Raw genomic sequence first — 17,019 nt, 5'->3', positions numbered from 1 at the left:
AAGATGGCTGACCATTCTGCAGACAGGTCTTGCTAATTGAGTAGCATCCTAGAGAGGAAGCTGGAAAGTGGTGCTGAGTATAAGTTAAGGGAAAATTGATGTAGAAAAAAGAAATAGACATCACCATGGCCATTTTTGTGGTGGTGGCAAGAGGCCCAAACGACCCGGACCTGAGACCAAGATTTCCCGTTTACATTCTTGCCCTTGCCTTGACCAGCAATGGTTCAGACCCAATATGCTTGTCCCTAGTGTACTGCTGTAGAAGCATATGCAGAAAATGCATACAGATTTATCTTCTTATATACCAGCTTCAAAATTAAAAGCTATCAAAGAGGTGCACATTCAGGTACTGTACATATTTTATGTCCCTAGTGGGTTCACAGTTTAGTTGGGGGTGGGGTGGGGAGGAGAAGCAGTGGTTAAAGCTATAGCTTCGGCACCCTAAGGTTGTAGGTTCAAATCCATGCTGCTCCTTGTGACCCTGGGCAAGTCACCCAATGCCTCAGGTATATTGGATAGATTGTGAGCCTGCCAAGACAGACAAGGAAAAAATGCTGGAGTACCTGAATAAATTCCTGTGAACTGTTCTGAGCTCCCCAGGGAGACCAGTATAGAAAATTTAATAAATAAACTTATACCTGAGGGAAGAAGTCATAGTGGGACTTGAGCCAGATTGCCCTGGTTCTAAGTCCACTACCCTAGCTATTAGGCTACGCCTTGTCACATCCATTGTGCCATCAGCTCCTGAGTCCTGGTTGAAGGAAGAAAGTTAAGAGAATTAGCAGGGCTTGACAGTCATTTTTCCTGCCATATTCTATTCTAAGTCACTCCCTTCAAAAAGACAACTGATGCAATCAAAATCTCCCCGTTTGAACTTTTCTTGATACTTGAAGAACATGTTTTGTAAGACACTATTCTCAGGAGAAGCGGAGGACTTTCTTCTCCCAACGCATCAACGCGCCCGTTATAGCACACTGCCAACAGAGAGAATTTCCTTTGCACTTTAACCATAATGTAGGAATCAAAGTAATACATTTCTTTCAAAATAAAAGCACAGCCCTCAAAGAGTGTAAAAAAAACAGTCCATACTTTTCCTCTGATCTTCTTTGCTCTTGAAGATAAATACAGTGTGTACAGTATATATGATGAAGTCTAGGAGTAAAATAATTCAGTTCATACACAATGGAACCGACACTATAAACTAATTAGTAGTACAGACTTGAAGTCTGAATTGAAAAAGAAAACCGTTCAAATATAAATAAACCCTGAACAAGCAGGAAGAAAGATTGAACCGCGAAACGCTGGCCGCCTTGGTGAAGTTTGAGGCGGCTTATGCTGTGAAAATTGGTGACTGCTTAAAAGATTGGAGGCGGTCAGACGTTACTACTGCTGAATGCAATATTTCAGATAAGTACTGTTAGTTTGGAATAGTTCTTGCCTCCCGCAAGTTTTTCTTGTTTGTCAAGTGCCATAAAACCCAGCAAGTGATGTGCGACGGCTTAAAGAATTTTGTTAAAAGCTGCCGATAAGAATGCATAAATACTAAAAAAGAAAATATTTAATAGAAACCAACCCCCTCTTTTACTAAGGTGCGCTATGCTTTTCAGCGTGCGATAAATATTAGCGCGTGTTACACACACGCTAAAACACATAGGGCTCCTTTTACGAAGCCACATTAGCGGTTTAACGTGCGTAATAGTGCGTGCTAATTTGCCGGCCGCGCTAGTCGCTACTGCCTCCTCTTGAGCAGGCGGTAGTTTTCCAGCTAGCGCGGGGGTTAGCGCGCGCTAAAAAGGTGCGTGTGATAAAGCCGCTAACGCGGCTTCGTAAAAGGAGCCCTTAGCGCACCTTAGTAAAAGAGGGCCTAAGAAAGATAAATTAGAAAGTAAACAGTAAATAGAACAAAGGATAAAAAGGATGGTGGTTTAGGCTGATGATTACAATCAAGAGCGATTACAGAGTGGGATACCAGCACCAGACGGTGTATATACTCTAGGTCTGAGGCCGTTTTCGACCTTAGGATAGGAAATATATTATTCTATATGACTATAAGCTGGGCTTATGGTACTTATCCAATGGATTAGTAGACGTCTAGTAGATTTATTTTTCTACTACAATCTACAGCATGAGGCAAAAACAAGTAACCCTCTAGAGGTTTTTTTTTTCTGTTTTCTTAGCAACCACTTTGAATTTCAGTGAGAAATTTTACTTAGTTATTTAGGCTGCCAGAGTCAATACGTCATGCTCCGACTCTAGCTAAAAGCTTTCTTTGAAGCTGCTTTCAACTCTTTAACTCCCACTCGTTGTCCGATACCTTTACCCATTGTTTCATTCCTTCTACCAAAAACTCCCCCAATCCGGAGATGTCCTGTCTGCCCATTTTAGATTGTAAGCTCTTCTGAGAAGGGATCGTCTATTGAATATGAAATGTACAGCTCTGCATACGCCTTTCAGCGCTACAGCAATGATAAGTAGCAGTAGTAGTAGCCATCATGCTTACTTATGACGATAAACAACATTTAATTATCTTTAAGCTATATCGATGTTCCTGGTACAGTATTATACTTCCTAAAAGGCAACCAAAAACTCTAAGAAAACTACCAAAATTATAATATAACAAAACAAAAAAGCATTGGCAGTACCCCTGATTGAGCTCTCAAAGAACGTCCACTGGCTATAAATAGACAAGAATTAATAAACGTGAAACACCTCAGTACGGGCCAAAGTTCAATGTATTAATAACTTTTTATGGCCCCAGGCAGAAAACCCTTAGGTGACCAGCACCAGGTTTACAAAAATCCTTAGTACCCTGTTTCCCCGATGATAAGGCAGGGCCATCAAATAAGACAGCCCCCCCTTTTTAGAAAAAAATGTAAAATAAGGCACCCCCCCCCCCCCCGCAAATAAGCCACCCACCGATACCTGCGCTTACCCGAATCGGGTGGTACGGTGGGTCACTCCATGTGGTCCCTCCGTCTACCGTATTTGCCTCCATGGCTGCGTGCCGCGCCTCGTCATGAAGTGAAGAGGAGGAAGTGACAGTACTGCAGCGCGCGCACGTGACTCCGCGCAAGGAAACACAGGCAGCTTCCCTCATCCCTCCCTAACGGAGACTGCAGGAGTTTGTTCACGGCCAGAACATCCAAAAGTGAGACACGCAGACAGGTTTCTTTTGCTGTGAGCAATACCACTTACTGTATATAAAGCCTGTTTAAAATGCATACGGTATATAAACAATGGTTTCACATTGTCAAGTCCCCTCTGATGCTGCACTACAGAATAATCTCTTTACTGTGTTTCCCTGATGGAGAACATTGGGGACATTAAATGGTACAATATATGGTATGATGGATAAAGCTGGCCATACATGGTACGATTTTTCGGCCGACCGATTCTTCAGCCGTCAAATAAGACAGCCCCCCCTTTTTAGAAAAAAATGTAAATAAGGCATCCCCCCGAAAATAAGCCCTAGAGCATATTTTGGCCTTCCAAAAAAAATAAGACAGTGTCTTACCATCGGGGAAACAGGGTAAGTCCTGCCCTGTACATCATTTGGTCTCTATAATGATAAATAATTATTGTGAATAAATGCTCAGTGAGAGGCTTTAAAAGCAAAATAGAGGGCCGAAAAAAACGGCTCTAAAAAGCCCCACCCCTTGAATGAATAATTTCAAAAAATATATATCAAAAGTGCTGAGTGCTAAAGTGCACAAAATCTAAAAAGATATGAGATATAAAACAAAAATCATTTCATTCAAAATTGTTATGTAAGTCCCAGCACACAATGGTCATAAATCACAGTCCAATCATTAGACTTATCCAAGTCCCAACAAATGATTGTCTCGGCTCGACACAGCTCCGTTTCGCCAACTTCCAGTTAAATCCAAGTTGGAGACATATCACAAAAACATTTTCTTAGTTGACGAAAGCTCCAACCTCTAGCGCAATAATGCCAATGGAAATTATATTACCTAGCCATTTTTGTGTGTTAAAATTGTTCAAGCTAAACCACAATAAAGTCATGTCAATCAAATGATAGAATTAACAATGTGTAAGAATTTCGCAGTCACTGAATGCTCACAGGCCCTGATTCTATAAAACCCACCTAAAGTTATACAACTTAGGCGCCCATTATAGAATCACACTTAGCATCACCTAAGCGTGCTTAGGCGTTGCTCAGCATCCTAATATTTAGGTGACCCCAATTTATGCCAGGGTTTTCTATGCCTAGATACCTGATTCACAAAGAGGTGGTGTCCAACTCAAATACACGCTCATGATCCGCCCCCTAACCATGCCCACTTTTAGTACAGGTGCATTGGGCTAGGTGCCTACTTTTCATAGAATCGAGTTTTTTGAGTTAGGCGTCTAAGTTTCAGTGAAGTCTAATTACAGCTGATTGTGAGATTTAGAGTGCCAATATAGGCACTGATTAAGCCTATTACTCAATTAAATGTAGATGGACTTTATAGAATCAGGGCCAACGTTTCCACCCTAAGCTTTAACACAGGCCTTCAGTCGCTTTGGGAAGTTCATAACAGCCTTGTCAGTTGGTCTCCTTGCCAGGCTGTCCCAGATCATATGCATCACTTCCTTGAGTTCAGCGGCTGCGGCTTTGGGCGGAGCTTGTAATAGACTTCCACCAGTGCTCCCCAGACAAAAGACTACATCACTCTGATGTTAATAACAGCAAGCATGGTGCACGCGGCAATCGGCTCCTCTCAGGCATGCAAGGTTTACAAAATCGGCCACTTACAATGCAAAAATGTACAAAAATTGCTGAATGGCCATGCTAAAAAGTCTGTAACTTTGCCATGTTTAAAGATAATCTCTATCCACTCAGCACATAAATGTACAGTAGATAGTTGTAGCAACAAAAAGAGCTGTACAATTTCACACTGACATTCATAGTGGTTGCTGAGAAAAGGGCAAAAAACTCTCGTTTGCTTCATCCTGTACAGATAATCTAGTATATTGTGTTTCTCTGTTGGTACTGGCATTGCAAAAATGGATGTCATAGTAGATGACATCAGAAGATGCATTCTTTTTTTTCAGCCCATATTCTGCTGCCATCCATATACCTTTATCTTTGCATCTATTGAAAACCCATGCAACACTGTAGCAAGTTTTTAAATAACCTAAGAGACCAAGGTACCAAAGTGTGCTTATACTTGTCAACCATTAACAGGCATTACAACTGATGATAACGCATGCAATCTAGTTTAGGCATATCGACCTACTTTTAATGTATTGTAATTAGCTTGCAAGAATTTCAATGCAAGCTTGATGTTCTAAGTTGAAGTATTATGCAAAACTGCTCCTTGTCAACTAGCACACAAAAAGCCAGAGCATGCAAAAGTGAACGCCGATCTATGAATGCAAAAAAAGGCTTAACTGCACCTTGATACGGTGCAGCTAAGATTTTGCGATAGCAAGTCAATGTGGAGGCTCACCTTAACCCTTGTAAATGAAAGCAAAGTGTCATTTGCCAGTCATAACATGGACCATGAAATATAAGCTGTCGCTGTTAATGCATTTGAGTACATTAGTCTTCTAGTGGACAGTTCCTCAACACTGCCATATTGTGTTCTAAGCATTACATTGAAGAAATGCCAGTGTTTAAAGGTCATTCATATGTTTCAATTTTTTTTTTAATTAAAATACGCACATCACAATTTTTATTACATAAGATAAACCTATTCTTTCTATTCTTTTATGTCACACAAAATTGTTTGCTTTTAGTTGCTACTGTAGATATTTGACAATTTGAAATTCTAGAGGAAGTCAGTAGTTGACCCTGAGGATTTTGCATTTTTCGTGCTACACAGGAGATTTAACTCTTTCTGTACTAGAGGAAATGTCATAGTACACTAAGGAGTCCTTCTACTAAGCCGATGTAGCGTGCGTTAAATATTAGTGCGTTCTAAATGCTGACACGTCCATTATATTCTACGGACACGTTAGCATTTAGCATTCGCTAAATCGGCTAGAACGCCTTAGTAAAATGACCCCTAAGTAAGATTTATCTACATCATATTGCACTATAAAATACTATTGTATATCCTGAATAACCCATGTCTTTACTGTTTGTCATGGTAAACATTCTAAGCCTGCATTCCAATCATCAATTCATAAAATGCCATCCATAGAAATCCATTTCCTATCTCGAGTATTTACAAATCGAAATGATCGATTTTGTAGAAACAGCTTGTTAACAAATCAGATCATTTCAACTTCCCCCCCCCCCCCCTTTCCTTCTTTCATCTCCTTTCTGCAGTGTAAACACTGTGACCTGGGCAAATGTGCTACCTTTTAAAACAGCATGAAGCAGAGAGACGTAAGCCCTACTTAGTCTTAAGTACAATAAAACCGTTCTCAGTCTTTCAATAGCGTTCTGCTTATATGTTTGAAGATTCGAAACTGAATGGCGAGGCGGCCAAGGCGGCGCTGGCAAACGAAGACTGCCCCCACATAGACCAGGCCCTATCGCCTGATGAGGGCCTGTCCTTTACCCGCTCTGTCACTCGAGAGAGAGATGGACCCTGCTTCCTCTTGTCCCCCGGGGACTACCCATGCCCGTCTGATGGAGGAATAAGAAAGGGTATGTAGATAAGGTCAAATAACTTAGGTAGTCATCTACAGTAGTACTTAGAGAAAAACAATTCTACAGATTAGCTCAAAAATAGTGGGCTTGTCTTAGATACGCACTTACTTCTGAAGCTAAGCAACTATCTAGATGTTTGCATATTCGGTTTTCTTATAAGAAAATAGCAAGTGACATTTTTTTAGCTATTGTGTGCAGCCTGCACAAGTAGTTAGTCTTCCATTGTAGCCTGTCCAGGGAGATTCAGCAAGGAATATTTGGGGCCATCCTTGATACTGCAATGCTCAAAGGTATGCCTAATAATTACTTTTAGAAATAACGTGAAAGTTCGCCTATCTGGATAGCTCAAATACTGCAACATATCAGCAATATCTTAAACATTTATCTGTAGGCACATAAAAGAAACCTTAATACTACGTTTGACTAGCTCTGCCTACAGTACAAAAACTTGCCTAAATTTCTTTGCCATAAGTTTATTATAAAAGCCAGGATTTAAAAGATAAGCATTTTTATCATTAATCTGTTAAAGTTGTCATGTGATTTCCTTAACAACGAAAAGGAATGAAGGCTTTGCTTCAAAAATATTTTGCATCAATTAGAAAGGCTTCATGTAGTTGCTAGATTATGGCTTGCCTAAATATTTTAATCAAAGTTAAATTGATCAGAAGTATGGATACCCATACATAGTCAAGATTAGAACTGCAGATTTGAGCAAACTCACTTGAAGCAATTTCAGCTGAGACACACAGCATTTAATCAATGTCAATCACTGGTGTGCAGTATATATTCAGTACTAAGAAAATATGCAAAGCCTACATAATATAAACCAAACAGTGGTAGGGGTTTTAGAGTTCCCACATGCCGTTTATGACAGGCAACAGTTTATATAGTAAATGCCAGTTGCAGTATATGTAATTATCATTCCTAAGCTATCATTAAAATAAATAGTTGAACCATAACACTTTCATATGAAAGTATCTCTGCTATAATTTGCCTTTGTAGCAAAGTGTTTTACCTGATTTTTTTTTTAGTGGATAAGCATGGGACTCTAATTCAGGCTAAACACGGAGTCCCAGTGCATCATGGGATTCTGAGAAATGACACATCTTTGGTAGGAAGAATGTGCATTTCCCATGATGCACTGCTCTAGAAGCATGTTCTTTGCAATGAATGAAAAAATAAAGAGTCCAGTTGGATAAAGAGTAATAAATGTCAGCATATTGTTGGCCCATTAGAAACTTGTCGAGAGCATAATTGTTCCAGCTGAACCCCATCTTGTGCATCTCTGCGTGAACTTGCTGAGCTGTCTTTCATGCATGTTTGGAAATGAAACAATAGCTGCATGCAAAATGGTTTGGGGTTTTTGGGGTTTTTTTTTACATGATGTAAGCCAATGAGTAGTATCACTGTGGCGATAGGATACATATTTTGGCTATAAGTAGTCTCTATCCGGTTGCTAAAAAAAAAAAAAAAAAAAAAAATTAATCAAGATGCAACAAGAAAGCAAAGATCAGTTGCCAAAAGATTTCTGAGCGTTCTGTACGAATTGTGATACCTTTTAATTGAATCAATGAAAGATTTATCCAAAGATGTTAATTTGCCTAACTGGAAAATGACATTGCTTCTATGGAAGACATCACAATTTACACCCGGTCCATTTGTTCAGTATTACTAGAGCTAATATTCTAAATAATGTTCTGCAAGTCCTTACCTTTGCAAAACTCAAATGTAGTCCTTTTTATGATTCAGGTCAAGGTTAACTTATTGTTTATAGACAGTGTTATATTGCCAAGGAGAATTCAATCTATGTTTCATGTTCTGTAATATTTTTCTTTTTAACAGAACTATGGAGCTACCTACTAGGTTACATTGTGTTCTGTTGACCTCTAAGAGAAACTTAATGTATTCCTCATCTTTGTGCTGGAAGCTCTTTCAATAGATTTCCAAGTGATACTACTCTCAGCATGTCAATGCATGGAAATGCTACTGAACTAGTCCATTCTGTTGTTGATCCAATGCTCTACTTTGCATTCTTCTTTCAATAAAGGTTATGAAATGTCACGGAGCCTTAACAGAATAGCTGGCATAAGTGGAAATGTGGTAGGACTGTCTTCAGTGTCTCCGCCCTACAACTCTCCTTGTCCATTGAGACATTCTTGGTCTCTCATTCCATTCATTTTGTAGCATGGATCAGTAGCAGGGATGGTCTAAAAGGCTTCATATCTAATCAGCCTGTGTTATGTTGCATATACTCCAGGTAATTAAGTTTAAATATATCATGTCGCACAGTAGCGCCTTAATGAAAATGGTGCTACTGTTGACATTAGGTGACATAACTGTTCAACAGAAAAGAAAAAAAAATTACGGATGGGCATTAACTAATACTGGTAGGCCATATGCTGCATGATATTGGTACACAGGATAAAGGGTGTTTCTTTTCTAAAATGGTGCACCATGCTAGTATAATGCTTTTCTTTCTTGGCTAATGGTGGATCCACTGGCTTTTACGGAATGGGTTAGCATTTTTGTCAGAGATGAAACTTTACCAACGACTGAAGATTCACTTTTCTCAGGATATTTTTGAGCCATAGGAACCCTGCAGGAGTTTGAGCAAGCAAGCACAGTAAAATGAAACTTTGCATGGGCACCTATTAAAAGTTGAAAGCAATACTCAGATAAACCATAGAGAGGTCTCGAGTCTGGCTGACTGCATGGAAAATAGAATTCCCATTGGAGAACAATATGGCTGCCTCTGCATGTAGCTATACAGTACTATCTTTTTCTCCCTTCTTTATAAAACTAAATGCCAAACTTGATTTGAAAGAGCATGGAAGAAGTTCAAGTATTCATTGTATTCTTTACATGCAGATCTTTGCAAAGAAAGCCCTGTCATTGCTAAATATATGCAAACAGAGGCAGTCAGAGTGACTTGACAAGGTGAAATGGAGATGGACAAGGGTGGCTAATATCCATCTGTGTGGAACTGTGCAGACATAGAAGACCTCCTCATATGGACAAGCAAACTCGCTCCATGCAGGTTTTAAGGATGATTCGTCTTGGTTAAAGAGATGTTCTGAAGATGCAGGCTTTTTCTACGGCCAAAATGTAACAAACTGTAGATTCTGTTCTTTTTTTTTTTTTTTTTAGCATGAATTGCATGAAGTAAACAAAAAACAAACACAAAAACCTGATACTGTACAATTAAAGCAAAAAGTTATATATTTTCTTTCAAAGCTCTTTACTTTTACATACATTGTTGTAGCCAGATGTAAAACATTATAAAACTGTACATTATTCGCTATGGATTGCTTCTTTTTTATGTATATAGAATACAAGGTAAATGGTTAAAAGTGCAATCAGGCAGTCATCGGTCATATTGACCATGCCTTCATAACATCACCAACATAGAAAATCCAGAACTTTTATCAAACTAGAGTTGTAGAAATTTGAAGAACTCCTTTTTCCCCCCTCCCTGTTTCTGTTGGCATGCTTGTGACACATGGGACCTCTCAAGGGACCTGATGGTGACAGCTGGTCTAGACTTCATTTCCAGCACTGGTTATGTTGTACTTTATTGGTGTATAGATCCAACGTGAAGAACCTACATTACAGATTGTTCATATTAAATAAACAGTATGGATTTTTTTTTTAAGTGTAATTTTAAAGCTGGGACATATTACAAGATTCAGGAGCCAACTTGAGTATCAACTTGTCTCAAAGTTCAAGAAGCAAAACAACAGCATTGTATGCAATTTAGTACTTCTAAGACAAATGCATGCACAATGTTATGCAAATAGAAATCTAGCATGAAATAAATTTTTATATCATGATTTCACTGCCTGCTGTATAATGTAAAGCAGAATTCTTTTCTTAAGTGATCATTTATGGAGTGACTTCTTGAAGTTGTGAATAAAATGCAGTCAAGCTGTCAGCTGAAATTCTGGGGAATATACAGGTTCCGATACAGTACAAAAAAATGGTTACTGGAGCCTACAAGGAAAACAGGGATGGCTGGAACATTTGCAGCAGTGAAACACAAAGTACTAACTGGAGATAACCATTAGAAATATCAAAGTAGAGTATTCTGTCCATCAATGGCAATAAAAAATTGGGATTTATAGTTGATGAATAAAATGATTTAATTTCTCTTAATTTTGTTATGCTTTACATTAAACAAGAATTCACATGCTAATGTGTTTGATTGAATTATACCTTTCTAGACATAAAAAGCAAAATGTATAAAATTAAAAAGAATAAGAACTCCATTGACTTGATGATCTTGATGGGGTTTATGGACACGTTTGTGAAAACTAGCTTTGATTTCTGGCCTAGAGTCATTAGGCAGGTCCAGCGTTTGTAACCAATCGCCTTCCAATGTATACAGCCTAAAAGAAACTGCTGAAGTACCTTTTTTCTTGACCAGGAGGTATTGAAACCACTCAGGGTACTGGACAGGTAACAAGCAATACTGAAAGTGGAAGAACTACATCCTTCTCTCTTACATAATATCGGATTTCTAGACCGCAGAGCCGTAACGTTCAACGCGGTATACAAAAGATGAATAAAGAGAGTATAATTAAGAGAACATCATATGGAGGGAGTCTAATTAGCTATAAACCTAGAAAAAAGGAGTGTTTTTAATTGTTTTCTAAAATGTGGATAAGAGTGGGTTGAAGATATAAGTTGTTGAAAATCCTTATCAAAGAAAGCTACCTGAAAAGCAAGAGCGTGTCTATTGTAGGGGAGGAAACGATGAAGAAATATTGGGGTAAAGTTGGGGTAAAAATGAAAGGCAGGTTTAATAACCCCCTCATAACAGCTGGATACGTTATTGGCAATGTCAAAAGTATATTCGTGACAAGAAATAAATATTTTTCTACTTAATTTTAAAAAATGAACACATTTTTCAGCTTTTTTTTTTAACTTATATTATCAAAATTCTGTCCATTTTTAGATTATCCGTGAAAAGTCTACTATAGGCATCCAGGTTTTCTTTCGCTATCTCCCGGGCCAATGTTTGTTTCTGCTGATGCACAAACCTATAGGGCTCCTTTTACAAAGGTGCGCTAGCGGTTTTAGCACACGGTAATTTTTCAGCTAGCGTGCGCTCAAAACCTTTGTAAAAGGAGCCCATAGTTTGTTCATGACCTAGATCAGTGGTCTCAAACTCGCAGCCCAGGGGCCACATGCGGCCCGCCAGGTACTATTTTGAGGCCCTCAGTATGTTTATCATAATCACAAAAGTAAAATAAAATAGTTTCTTGATCATATGTCTCTAGCTATAAATGGCAATATTATTATTAAGACTTAGCCAAAAGGAAAGATTTACCTCCTGCAAAATTGTCATTTCTTTAATAAGACATTAACTATTTTTTCTGAGGCCCTCCAAGTACCTACAAATCCAAAATGTGGCCCTGCAAAGGGTTTGAGCTGGAGACCACTGACCTAGGCCAAAGACCAAAGACCAAAACAAGGGAACTGAATGCCTCCAAGGCCCAGAGCAGTGGTTCCCAAATCTGTCCTGGAGGACCCCCAGGCCAGGCGGGTTTTCAAGATAGCCCTAATGAATATGCATGACAGAGATTTGCATATAATGGAGATGCCAGGAATGCAGATATGCTCCATGCATATTCATTAGGGCTATCTTGAAAACCCGACTGACCTGGGGGTTGGGAACCACTGGCCCAGAGGATAAGACCAAAGTCAATTATTTTTCCTTGTGTATTAAAAAAAAAATGTAAACACATTCTCTGTTGATTGATATGTTACCTTTTCTTAGGGAGCTTGTTGCAAGTTTCCAGAGTCCCTCTAATGTCCCCAGTCCCACAGCTGGAACACCAAGAATTTAATTTCTCTTTTCGTATTTCTCTTGATCTTGACCGTTTTACCACTAAGCAAGTGCGCTATAAGAAAAAGAAGAGTATTAAGAAATATTGCAATGAACATGAAGGCGAAATTATGGGCTCCTTTTACTAAGGTACGCTAACGTTTTGAGCGCACGCAGGAAATTACCGTGTGCTACACTGCGTGCTACGCTTCTAGAACTAACACCAGCTCAATGCTGGCATTAAGGTCTAGCGCGCGCTATTCCGCGGGTCAAAGCCCTAACGTGGCTTAGTAAAAGGAACCCTATGTGAGTAGCAAAACGAATTTTCTTTCCTGTGTCCAAAGTGCCAGCCCATTTCTGTAGACAGAAAAAAAGTGCCAAATTTCCAATGACACATACAACCTAAAAAGCAAAGCAACTATCTACAGTGCAACCTTTACTTCAAGGAAACAAATGAGACCATTTTCTTTCAGCTTGCCAGAGTAATTAAACAGGTTGTTTGTCAGTTCAGTTCTAGGTACACTGGCTTTGAGTTGCCTGGACTTAAAGGCAGCCTCTTTGTCACCTCCTTAGATGGTTTAATAGCCTTGGCAGTGTTCCAGCCAATGTTTATGCATCCAAGACCACTGAAGAAAAGAAATTAAGAAAATGGGACAGGATGAGTAAGAAACAACATCATGACCCGGATTTTCTTCCTCCCCCCTCCTTCCTTTAACACAACTTTCAGGTCTACCCATTTGGGAAATGATAAACACTGGAGATCTCTGTAATCCCACACAAGGGTCTGTTTTTGCTTCCTCTTTTTTTTCTAATTTGTCGTGCAATTAGTAGACAAACTTCAAAGATAATGCATCAATGATTCTGTCTTAAACCTGCCCTTCTGTGCCTGCCTAAAAGTGAGCTCGGACTTCCGTAGTGCCCAGCTATAAAGCGGTGTTCTGGTGGGTGTGTTTTTAGGGTGGGAGAGAGCAGTGGCAATACAGGAGAGATGATCAGAGACCATGCAGCCATGAGTGTCTTCAAAACAAGCCTTAATTGAACAGCTCGCATAAAACATGGAGGACTCCCATGTGGACAAGAGCTGCTGGACTGACTCTTTGATGCTGCAACTGTTTATAATAATCCCTTGCCAATTAGGGGGGGGTGATATTTTATCCACCTATAGGTTTCCTATTGTGTCCTATATATAATTCTGTGCATTTGATATTTGCACACTGGTCTCCTGATACAAGCAGAATACCCAAAACAGCTCAGGTCCTTATTATAGTTGTGGACTTCTCCATATGTTTAATGTGAGTTGTTTATTAAATTTTTAAAAGTTGTTTTGAAGACACTGTTGGCTGCATCCTGGTCTTTGGTCATCTCTGCTGCTTTGCCATTACATTCTCTTTTTGCTTCTAAAGGTTGGGAGAGAAACGCACACATTTTTTCCTTCTCCTCCCTTGCCAACATATACAAGTTGCTTGTGATATTAGTGTGGGAAACTTTAGAGCTTTTCATTTTTCAAAGAGAAACAATACACCTTGTTTGAAAATTGGCATGGACGTTTTCATTGTATTCTTTACGTGCAGATCTGTGCAAAAAAAGCCCTATCCTTGTTACATATATGCAAACAGAGGCAGTCCAGAGTGGCTTGACATTGCTGACAATTAAGGTAATTGAAAATGTCTCCCCTTAATGCGCACTCCTTATTTGAATTGTTTCAGGTGTAATCTGTAAATACTTTAGGAGTGTGCTTTCCCTTGAAACAAAATGAACTGTTTAATTTTATTTCATTATTAAATAAATTGTCATGTCCTTTTCTTTCTTTTTGAAAAAATTGGAGCCAGCCCCTATCAGTGAAAATCCCTCTGAGGTCCTCTCTCATTCCTTATCTCTCTCTCTTCTCATCTGGCTTGGATTTACATATGTGATGTTTTTATCTTATGATTTTTCCTAATAAATTGCATTTGTTCTAGAGCAGCAGCGTCAAACACAGGTCCCAAGGTAATTAAATTTGGCTCACGATTTGGTCCAAATCCTCCATCCCGGCCTCACATTAAAGCAGCCTGCAGAGGATCGCTGGTTGGCTGTAGCGATCCTAGCAGGCTGCCATAGCCTCAACAGCACGTTCCCTCTTATGGTCCCGTACTTCAGAGGAGTGGCTGGACTGCGGCAGAGGGAATGTGCAGCGGAGGCCGACGGTAACCTGCTAGGATTGCTACAGCTGATCGACGATCCTCTTGCAGGCTGCTTTAATGTGAGAAAGGGAAGCCGGGATGGAGTGAGGGAAGGAACAGAGGACCAAAAGGAAAGATGCCAGACCTCCAGGGGAGGGAAGGGAAATGGAACGGAAGACAAAAGAAGGAGACTCTGACAAGCAAGTTATCAGAAGACAACCAGAGCCTGGGACCACAACATGATCTGAATAATGACCAGACAACAAAAGGTAGAAAAAATAATTTTATTTTCTGTTTGTGATTACAATACACTTCCCCCTCTGTATTCGTGGTTTCCGTATATACGGATTCGATTATTCGCGGTTTTAAAACAAAAAATGCTTTTTCATTTTGGGGGCTATTTTAATCCCTGTAAGCCCTCCCCCCCCCTTAAGCCTCACCTGGTGGTCTAGCAGGTTTTTGGGGCAGAAGCGATCTTCCCATGCTCCTTCCCCGTGCAGATCATTCACAGGAAATGGCTCGAGAGACTACGGGCGCTCAAGGCAGCCATTTCCTGAGAGCGATCTGCACGGGGCAGGAGCGTGGGAAGATCGTTCCTGCCTGAAAACCCGCTAAACCACCAGGTAAGGCTTAAGGGGGGGGGTGTGGCTTTCAGAGCTTAAAATAGCCGGGGGAAGTGGTGGTTAGGGGCAGAACTGGCCCAAATATTATTCATGTTTTTTTAATATTCGCGAGCCGGCTCTGTCCCTAACCACCGCGAATTCGGAAGGGGAAGTGTATGTCAGATTTGAAATGTGTATCCTGCCAGAGCTGGTGTTAAACAGCAAGCGTGAACTAGGACCTACAACACAGAAAAAAAGTCTTTTAAAAACAATTTTGTTTACATCACAGAGCCGGCGTAGGGTTGGAGAGGCTGTCACCCTATACTTCTACTAAAACTAAGGGGTCTTTTTATTAAAGTGCGCACTTAGCGCGCGCTAAATTGATTAGCGTACCTTAATTTAAAAATTTGGCTCACGGCTTAGCCTAAGTTTGAGATTTTGGCCCCTTTTGTGATTAGGTTTGACACCCCCTGTTCTAGAGGCTGTTGCACACAGTCCTTTCCCCACTTGTTTCTTTGTTGCGTTTTGCGCTGCGTGGGGTTGAGTTTTCCTTTCTCTTGTGTAGCGCATAGATATTCAAAATAGACCCGCTTTCAGTCAGCTAGCATCATTAGTATTATTCCTTTGGCACAGTAGTAACAGCCAGGAACCACTTCTGTTCCATAATCACCTTACTGGGCCACGGCTGGGAAAGAGAGATAGTGACAAATATACTTCTTTTTTTTTTTTGTTCTTTTGCTATGGGGAGAGAATGCTCAAAATTTTCTCCCTCTTTTACGAAGCCGCAAATTCCTGTGAGCATCGGAGCTAATACTGTTGCGGCCAGCAATTTAAAAAAAACAACAACCTAATGTGACTTTGTAAAAGGGAGGGTTGTTAATTTTTGTTTTGCTTTCCCTTGAGAAGAGGAGACTACGAGGGGATCTGATCGAGACTTTCAAAATACTGAAAGGATTCGACAAAATGGAGCAGGGAAAGCAGTTATTTACAATGTCCAGTGTGACATGGACAAGAGGACATAGACTAAAGCTGAGGGGGGGACAGGTCCAGGACGAATATCAGGAAGTTCTGTTTCATGCAGCGAGTGGTGGACACCTGGAATGCTCTCCCAGAGGAAGTAATTGCAGAATCCACCGTTCTAGATGCACATCTCCTTAAGAGTGGTATAGAGTGATACGGGTAAGGGTAAATTAGATGCACATTTCCCTTGAGAAGCATACGGTGATATGGGACTAAAACTATGCCAGGTTACACCTGGCGGGGCCTCCGCGTGTGCGGATCACCGGATTTGATGGATCCAGGGTCTGATCCGGAGATGGCAATTATTATGTTCTTATGTTTAATTATTTTTTCATTCTAAATAAATGAAAGGCTCATCTGTTGCAATAATTTATTTTTGTTTTAGTACCTTTTAACTTTAGTGATTTTGTTTCTTTTATCATTTTTTTCTCTCTTTTTTTGTTACTCCAAGTTCCAAGTTTTATTAAAAATTTGATAAAACGCTTCTATAATTTCTAAGCGATTTACATTAAAAAAAATGATACATAAAAGAAGACATGGACAATACTTATGGTAATACTAACTTTTGCTTTTCGTAGAAGAGGCTCTTAGGGAGGGAGGGGTTTTAGTCTTATAAGGCTAGTTTCTGGTATTTTGAAGAGTCTATCACTGTATTTTATATATTGTATGTAAATCACTTTTTATTGTATTTTTATATTGTTTATAAACCACCTTGATGCCTTTTTCAGCCCTGTTAGTGGTATATCACATGTAAATAAAGATAAAAATATAATACTTGCGTGTATGCTTTCAATAGACCATTCATAT

General features: G+C 39.7%; 2 protein-coding genes across 6 annotated transcripts in view; one reads left to right on the top strand and one right to left on the bottom strand.

The window, feature by feature from the left end:
• Positions 1–9,537, top strand: part of KCNC1 (potassium voltage-gated channel subfamily C member 1) — a 229,017-nt gene extending 219,480 nt beyond the window's left edge. The window contains exons 3-4 of one of the 4 annotated variants that reach the window (XM_033927951.1): positions 6,413–6,601; positions 9,473–9,537. In XM_033927951.1, the coding sequence (XP_033783842.1) occupies positions 6,413–6,601; positions 9,473–9,537 (254 nt within the window). Of the gene's footprint in view, positions 1–6,412; positions 6,602–8,651; positions 8,809–9,472 lie in introns of those variants that run through there. The other 3 variants (XM_033927953.1, XM_033927949.1, XM_033927952.1) reach the window with 3 other exon arrangements.
• Positions 5,724–17,019, bottom strand: part of SERGEF (secretion regulating guanine nucleotide exchange factor) — a 280,295-nt gene continuing 268,999 nt past the window's right edge. The window contains exons 12-13 of one of the 2 annotated variants that reach the window (XR_004537545.1): positions 12,374–12,507; positions 5,724–8,060 (exon numbers count right to left, since the gene is read on the bottom strand). The gene's annotated coding sequence lies outside the window, so the exon portion shown is untranslated. Of the gene's footprint in view, positions 8,061–9,877; positions 10,206–12,373; positions 12,508–17,019 lie in introns of those variants that run through there. The other variant, XR_004537546.1, reaches the window with a different exon arrangement.

Source organism: Geotrypetes seraphini, chromosome 19, assembly GCF_902459505.1.
Source record: "Geotrypetes seraphini chromosome 19, aGeoSer1.1, whole genome shotgun sequence".
NCBI classification, from domain to species: domain Eukaryota; kingdom Metazoa; phylum Chordata; class Amphibia; order Gymnophiona; family Dermophiidae; genus Geotrypetes; species Geotrypetes seraphini.
Note: the sequence above shows the minus strand (reverse complement) of the source record. Positions and strands in the feature narration are given on the sequence as shown.